At 54.0% G+C, this 7289-nt stretch overlaps 1 protein-coding gene across 2 annotated transcripts; it reads left to right on the top strand.

The window, feature by feature from the left end:
* The first annotated feature begins 1925 nt into the window (after nucleotides 1–1925).
* Nucleotides 1926–4023, top strand: Tincr (TINCR ubiquitin domain containing). 2 transcript variants are annotated; one of them, XR_009057273.1, is made up of 3 exons: nucleotides 1926–2226; nucleotides 2854–2969; nucleotides 3430–4023. XR_009057273.1 is itself a non-coding variant. In XM_057772530.1 (1 exon), exon 1 carries the CDS (start codon nucleotides 1967–1969, stop codon nucleotides 2228–2230), a length of 264 nt encoding a protein of 87 aa, XP_057628513.1. In that variant the 5' UTR covers nucleotides 1926–1966. The 2 variants fall into 2 exon arrangements, 1 of the variants encoding a protein (XP_057628513.1); XM_057772530.1 differs by lacking the exons at nucleotides 2854–2969; nucleotides 3430–4023 and having other exon boundaries at nucleotides 1926–2230.
* Nucleotides 4024–7289: the final 3266 nt, after the last annotated feature.

Here is a 7289-nt window from a genome sequence, read left to right as displayed (position 1 = left end):
TCTTAGATCAGGCTGGCCTTGAACTCACAGAGATCCGCCTGTCTCTGCTCCCCGCCTCCCCGCCCTCCAGTGTTGGAATTTAAGGCCCATTACAAGCTTTTTGTGGTTTGGGTTTTCGTTGTTTGGTTTTGAGACAGGGTTTTGCCCTGTTTCCATCACATCTGTGCTCCATCAAACCTACAGGGACCCATTGATTACAGCGAGGGCCAGGGTCATGGGGGCTGCAGCGGGTGGAGGCCACCTGAGCTGAGACGGTTGGTCCAGGTGGTTGTGGCCCAAGGGCTCTGTGCTTTGACTCTTTGGAGGGATCGTGGCTTTGTGTTCTGGCCAGGTGATAGCAGCAAACTCGGATAATCCCTGAAGAGCTGGAGGCTCAGGCCACAGCGCTGAACCAGTCAGCTCTCATCTTGGAGGACATTTGAATTTGCTTTTCACGAAGTCACTTTAATATTCCCCCTTTGCTACTGTGCAGTTGTTGTTGGCTCTTGTTGATTCACAGGTGCTTCCGTGTAGCCTTCACTACCCTGGAACTCGCTCTGTCAACCAGGCTCGAACTCACAGAGATCCGCCTGCCTCTGCCTCCAAGGACTGGGATTAAAGTTATGCGCCACCACAGCCCGGCTTCCATTCCAAATTTTACATCAAAGATGTGCCCTTTTCATAAACATGCTATGCTTTCTGTTCATTTCTTTAATCTACTATTGGTTCTTGTTGATTTCCAGAAACTTTATATACTGTGAAGTTGGGCTTTAGGTGTCGACTGTCATGGGTTTTCATCAGCTTTGCCCTCTGTGTGAAGTGTTTGGGTGTAGGTGTTGTCAGTTATTAATCTCGTAATTAGAGCCTCTTGGATTTAATGTCACCCAACACAGCACACTGAGATGTATGATTTTCCTGTGTATTTTCCTTGCTTGGGGGGAGGGGTGTCAAGATCCCACTCTGTAGACCAGGCTAGCCCTGTTCTCTCAGGGACTCCCCTACCTCTGAAGTACACAAAAATGTCACTGGTGCTGAATTTTTAGAATGTTTTATTTGTTTTTCTGTGTGGAATCAAATTTAACACCTTCTAGAGTGTTCTCTCGGCAGAGCCATTCCTGGGTGAGTGTGTGTCAGGAGGCTTGTGACAACATCATCTTACAAGGCGCCAGTGGGCAGAGACACTGAGAGGCTCAGGGAGAGACAAGGTTGCCCATGACAACGCCAGTCTGTGTCAGAGGGAAAACTGCTCCATCCTGTGGAGCAGGCAAGGAAGATGCATGCATGCTGCATGCCGGGTAAGCGCCCTGAGATGAGATGCTTCTGGCACCCCCAAAAGGGCTGCGAGGATCAGGAGGATGGGGCTACCCCTTTCCCCACTGGGCCCTTGCTGAACTGTGTTAGGTGGTAACTGTGGGCAGTCATCCCCTGAAGCCCTAGCTCCAATGGCCTCATGAATGATATTCTCCCAGCCCAACCCAGATGGGATCTGTCTCCCTTACTCAGGCCGTGACCACATAGGCTGGAGAATCTGTCCCCTGTCCCCAACTAGAGGACCAGGGATGGCGAAGGCCCAAGACTGAAGTTTCTCTGGGTTCCACCAACCCATAGGCAGTGCAGTGTAGATCAGGGAGAAAGTTCTGGTAATGGGTGTGCGGGTTACACTGCGCTCCTTGCGTTCCTCTTCTCTCTCTAGCCTCGCTCCCTCCACTCCAGCAACAGGGCCAACTCCCAGCTTCTCCAACACACCAGGGTCTCTCCTGCTCTGTGGTCTCTGCCCCAGGGCCTTAGCACCTGTGCAAAGACAAGAAAGGTTGCAGTGGAGGCCGGGGCAGAGCCAACAAACGTCACCAGCCCTCCTCCCTCCCCCCCCGCCCCCGTGGGCTGATCCTGCAGCAGGGCGTGCCTGGGAAGGGGTGGAGGGGCGGGGGCGGGTGGCCTAGCCGGTCTGGCAGGAGCTGGCCTGCGGAGTCTCAGGCTGTCGGCGGCCATGGAGGGGCTGCGTCGCGGGCTGTCGCGCTGGAAGCGCTACCACATCAAGGTGCACTTGGCCGACGAGGCGTTGCTGCTGCCACTGACCGTGCGGCCCCGCGACACGCTGAGCGACCTGCGCGCGCAGCTGGTGGGCCAGGGCGTGAGCTCGTGGCGCAGAACCTTCTACTACAACGCTAGGCCTCTGCCAGACCACCAGACGGTGCGCGAGGCGCGCCTACAGGACGGCTCGGTCCTGCTGCTGCTCAGCGACCCCAGGTGATTAGGGGCCTGGGAGTGAACCTGAGCTGGGGACCTGGGCTGGGGGGTCTGATCTGGGGACCTGGGCGAGGACCTGGTAGGATCATGGGCTCTGGCTTATGGAGGATGGCCTGGTGGGGTGGTGGTGGCTCTGGGATGGGGTGAGAGAGACCGCTGTGCTGGGTCCTGTTCTCTGCCCCATTGGCTCCGTCGGTCTGTGGTGTTGGCTCCAACAGCGGCTCTTGGTACTCCCTTTCCTGCCCTCCTCTCTGGGTCCTTGTCTCTATCTCTGCAGATCTCTCTGCGCCTCCCTTCCCTTCCCGTCTCTCTCTGCGCCTCCTTCCCCACGTTTCCTCAGACCTCTGTCTGTCTGTCTGTCTGTCTGTCAGTCTCCATCCCTCCTTCAGTGTCTGTCCATTCCCGTTGGAGGTGCACAGAGCAAGCTCTGAGGATTGCTGCACACTCCCAGCCCCGACCCCGTCACAAGCAACACACACACACATACTGTGGTCAGAGTGTCTCTAGTGAGACCAGGGGGTGTCTTCATGAGTACAAACACTTTAGCTGAACCCCGGGCTACCTGGAAAGGAAACCCAGTGGTGGCTGCTTTTGTCTTAACCTGTGTCTTTCTTTGTGACCCCTCAGGTAACTGGGTCTGGAGGAGTTGGAGCCATGATTTTTGGGACGCAAGCTGGCTGAAGGAGCAAACTGGGCCGGGGGCGGCACACTTCTTTCTTCCTGGGAGCCCAGCCTTATTCCAGGTAAACCATTCAAATGGGCACCTTAGACATGGTAGAATCCACAGATGGGAAAACTGAGGGCCTATGGGACACTGACCTTACTCTCCCACCTCCTAATGCTGGCTTGGCACTATTGCCGCCAACTTGCTGTGTGACGTTGCGAAATTCCCTGCTCCCCTCTGGCCTCACTGTGATGCAGGCCCAGACTGACCACACTGGGTGGCAGGAGGTTTGCTTGTGCTCTGTCTGCAATTCCTGTAACAACCACCTGGGTGCACTAGGGCAGCTTTGCCTGCAATTCCTGTGGCGTCCACCAGGGGGCTTCAAGCACTACCGCTGTCTACAGGAGAAGGTCTCCAAAGGTCCTGGGTGACCACTGCACTCCCCATCCACACCCAGATCCGGCCATTTGGAAAGGGTTAGAAGGGTCATTGGCTGAAAGTTGCTGGTTCACATCACTGGGACCACATGTTCCTTGCAGATCCAGGTGCTGGGCTCCCAGGTAGATGTCACACCTGGATCACACCTGGACCCAACTGATGCCCACTGCCTCCCAGATGCTGTCCAGTCCTCCAGCAAGGAGTCTTACGGTTTCTCCATGGCCTTGGGACCACTCCCTCCCCTGGGAGCCTCCACCACCTGAATCTTCGGCTGTGCCCTCATCCAAGAAGCCCTCCATCAACAGGCACAGTTCCTTCTTTGGTGACCCACAGGGCTCCAGCTGAGAACGGTTCTGGCTACAGGAGGATCTGCTGGGGCCATGACCAAGCAGACTCTGATCTGAGGGGACATGAGCCTACGCATTGCATAGTGATCTGCCACGGACTGTGGATGCTCTCCTCTGCAGCCCAGTGTTGGGGTGCTGTGCTGAGCCTTCGGGAGGCCCCCCCATGCTGTGGACTACATGGTGGGCCCAGAAGGCAATACGTCCTAATTAAGAGTTGTACAGGCCTCAGGGTGCGGAGGTGGGGGCTGAATCTTAGCCTTGGGGAGCTGGGCTACTGGGCATGCACAAGTGTGCCGAGGCCTCGGGGGTCTCTTCCTCTCCGCCCCCCCACCGTCTCCTTTGCTCAGCTGTGGGGGTTCCATGGCCTCAGCCATGGGGGATAACTGGTGGGGGGAAGGGCTGGCATGGGGGGGGCTAGAGAAAGCATTTTGACATTTAACAAACACTATGTAAATTGAATGCAAATCACATGCAAATCACCACTCATTCCTTAAGCCCTACAGCCCTGGTGTGTTCAGAAATAATAATGTAGGGCCTGTCCCCTGGTGCCTATCCAGCGGCCTTCCCTCCCTCCAGCCTCCCTCCCTCTCTCCCTCCCTCCTCCCCTTCCTGGCTTTGATCCAAGGCCTCCCAGCCTGAGGAGGATGCACACAGCAAGATGGGTTCCCTGCATCCTGTTTTTGTAGAACCAAGGCCCACAGAGGCTCTGGGTCTGCCCTGAGGCCCCAAAGCCACGAATTCCTGACTTCCGGTGCCCTTTCTCCAACAGTCATCAGAAGCCACCATGGACAGAACATGTGACCCACCCAGGAGGCTCCAGGCCCTGAGAGGTGTGGTGTTAGGCTGCTAAACATGCTTGGCCCACAAGCTCAGCTTGCTCCTTGCCTCCTGAGGTCCCCGTGAATTCTGCCCATAGGTCCCTCTGCTTTTTTTTTTTTTTTTTTTTTTAAATGTACAAACTCCTATATATCCTACAAAGGCCTACTTTCGGTGTCCCATTTTTACGCAGCCGTTCTTGATACTCCAATAATAGCCTCCAGTCGTCCCCCCCCCACCCGGCCCTGCTATGCCAGCACTGAGCTGCTGGCATAGACCTGAGTCATGAGACCAGCTGGTGTCAGGCTCGTTGGTGAACTGGAGCCCCAAGGTCATCCAGTCTGGGCTCTAGGTACAGGGGGCATTTTCCATGCGTTCAAATAAAAAAGATTGAAGAAGAAGCAGGTGCCACACCCTTTCCCAGTGTCTTTGTGCTGTGTGTCTGTGTCCGTCTCCCCCACCCACCACCATGTCTACTTCTGGTGATCTAGGCAGCTGCCCATTCTCCCTCCAGGGCTTGGCGAGCCTCAGACCCCACCCAGCCAGCAAGCCCTGGCTGGGGTAGGAAGTTTCGGTGAGACTTGGCAGCCTCTCTAGTCTCACTGAGGCATGTGACATTCAGGGAGGGGCCGATTGCTGCCATGGGGCCCATGCACACACGCTGGGTGCCGGCCAACAGTCAGCGTGGGAGGAGGGTGGATTCCACAATGCTCGCTCTGCTGTCAGAGCATTGGCTGGAGACGCAGCGGGGCTACCAGGGACAGCAGCCTGTCTATGGACATTCATCTGTGTGTTTCTGTGTCTGACCGCATCTGTGCAGGTTTCAAAAACTACTGAAGGCTGGAGGCGCCTTCAGGGTGGAGCCCCGCCTAGAATCCCCAGTGAGGGGCTGGGGTGCAGTTAGGGTGGAGCCCCTTCTTGGAGGTCACCCCACCCCTCCTTTGGGGTTTCTAGGCATGGCCTAATCTTGAGTGACACCCAGCCTAAACCTCACTCTCCCACTGAGCCTTTTTGGGGAGGTGCAGGACCTTTGCACCATTTCCTTTACCCTTTAACCCCACTTCCACCTTTAACATTTTTCTTTTCCTTTGTGTTTAGTTTTTAATTTTGTTGCTCATTTTGATCCAGGTTTGTAACTGTAGCCCAGCCTGGCCTCAAACTGGCAACAGTTCTTCTTCAGGATGCTGACTCGGGGGATCCAGAGCCTGGGCTTGCATCCTGTATCTCCAAAAGCACCTTTTGGGGGACGTTCTCAAATGATTCATGTTCCCTAAAACTTTTTTTTTTTTTTTTTGGTTTTTCGAGACAGGGTTTTTCTGTGGTTTTGGAGCCTGTCCTGGAACTAGCTCTTGTAGACCAGGCTGGTCTCGAACTCACAGAGATCCGCCTGCCTCTGCCTCCCAAGTGCTGGGATTAAAGGCGTGCACCACCACTGCCCGGCTTTTTTTTTTTTTTTTTTTTTTTTTTTGAGAAGTCTCACTCTGTAGTCCAGGCTGTTCTGGAACTAGCTGTTTATTACACTGTTATTCATCTGGGATGTTTTCCCCCTGCAGTCTGGACTGGGATTCAGGAAGCAGGCAGTGGGAGTATGGGGTACGCTTCGGTCACTGCAGGCCCCAGATGCTCTGATTCCTTCTGGGCTGGAATTCGTAGCACTAGGCTCCCAGCTCTGTGATAAATAGGAGGAACTCAGAATTATGGCTGGACACAGCCCAGACCACTATCTGCACAGGGCTCTGGAGGAGGCTGGGCTGCCTTGGGAAGTCAACTTTCCCTCTCTCAACTTCTGTAGCCTCATCAAGGGGGCTCTGGTCAAAGATCAGTCTGAATTATAAGAATTTAGACGCAGAGACATTATGGCTCATGCCTTAATCCCAGCACTTGGGAGGCAGAGGCAGGAGGATCTCTGTGAGTGAGGTCAGCCTGGTCTACATAATGAGTTCAGGGTCAGCCAGAGATGACTGAGGCCCTGTTTCAAAAAAGGCCAAAAATTAGGCCGGGCGGTGGTGGTGCACGCCTTTAATCCCAGCACTTGGGAGGCAGAGGCAGGCGGATCTCTGTGAGTTCGAGGCCAGCCTGGTCTACAAGAGCTAGTTCCAGGACAGGCTCCAAAACCACAGAGAAACCCTGTCTCGAAAAACCAAAAAAAAAAAAAGGGGGGGGGGCTGGACTAGAGAGATGGAGCTCAGTGGTTAAGAGCATTGCCTGCTCTTCCAAAGGTCCTGAGTTCAATTCCCAGCAACCACATGGTGGCTCACAACCATCTGTAATGAGGTCTGGTGCCCTCTTCTGGCCTTCAGGCATACATGCAGAAAGAATATTGTATACATAAGAAATAAATAAATAAGTAAGTAAGTAAGTAAAAATTAAAAAAAAAAAAGGCCAAAAATTGAAAAGAAGCATGGTGTAGGATGTGTTGCTTTCATTGGTTGAATAAAGAGATTGCTTTGGCCTTTTGATAGGTCAGAAACTTAGGAAGACAGGGAAGACAGAACTGGATGCTGGGAAGAAGAGCAGAGTCAGGCAGACGCCATGAAGCTCTGGCCCAAGACGGAGGTTAGAATCTTCCCGGTGAGCCATGACCTCATGGTGCTACACAGATTATTAGAAATTGGTTAGATCAAGTTGTGAGAGTTGGTCAGTAAGAGGTTAGAGCTAATGGGCCAGGCAGTGTTTTAATTAATACAATTTTGGTGTGGTTATTTTGGGGGTTAAGCTAGCCAGGGCGGCAGGATGTAGCCCGCTGCTCCTCTTACAACAGAAGCAGGCAGGATAATTTAGTGTTGTGTCTCATGTGT

Source organism: Chionomys nivalis, chromosome 6, assembly GCF_950005125.1.
Source record: "Chionomys nivalis chromosome 6, mChiNiv1.1, whole genome shotgun sequence".
Classification (NCBI taxonomy): Eukaryota; Metazoa; Chordata; class Mammalia; order Rodentia; family Cricetidae; genus Chionomys; species Chionomys nivalis.
Note: the sequence above shows the minus strand (reverse complement) of the source record. Positions and strands in the feature narration are given on the sequence as shown.

Coding starts and splice junctions, on each gene's coding strand:
- Tincr (XM_057772530.1), top strand. CDS start 1,967: ATGGAGGGGCTGCGTCGCGGGCTGTCGCGCTGGAAGCGCTACCACATC.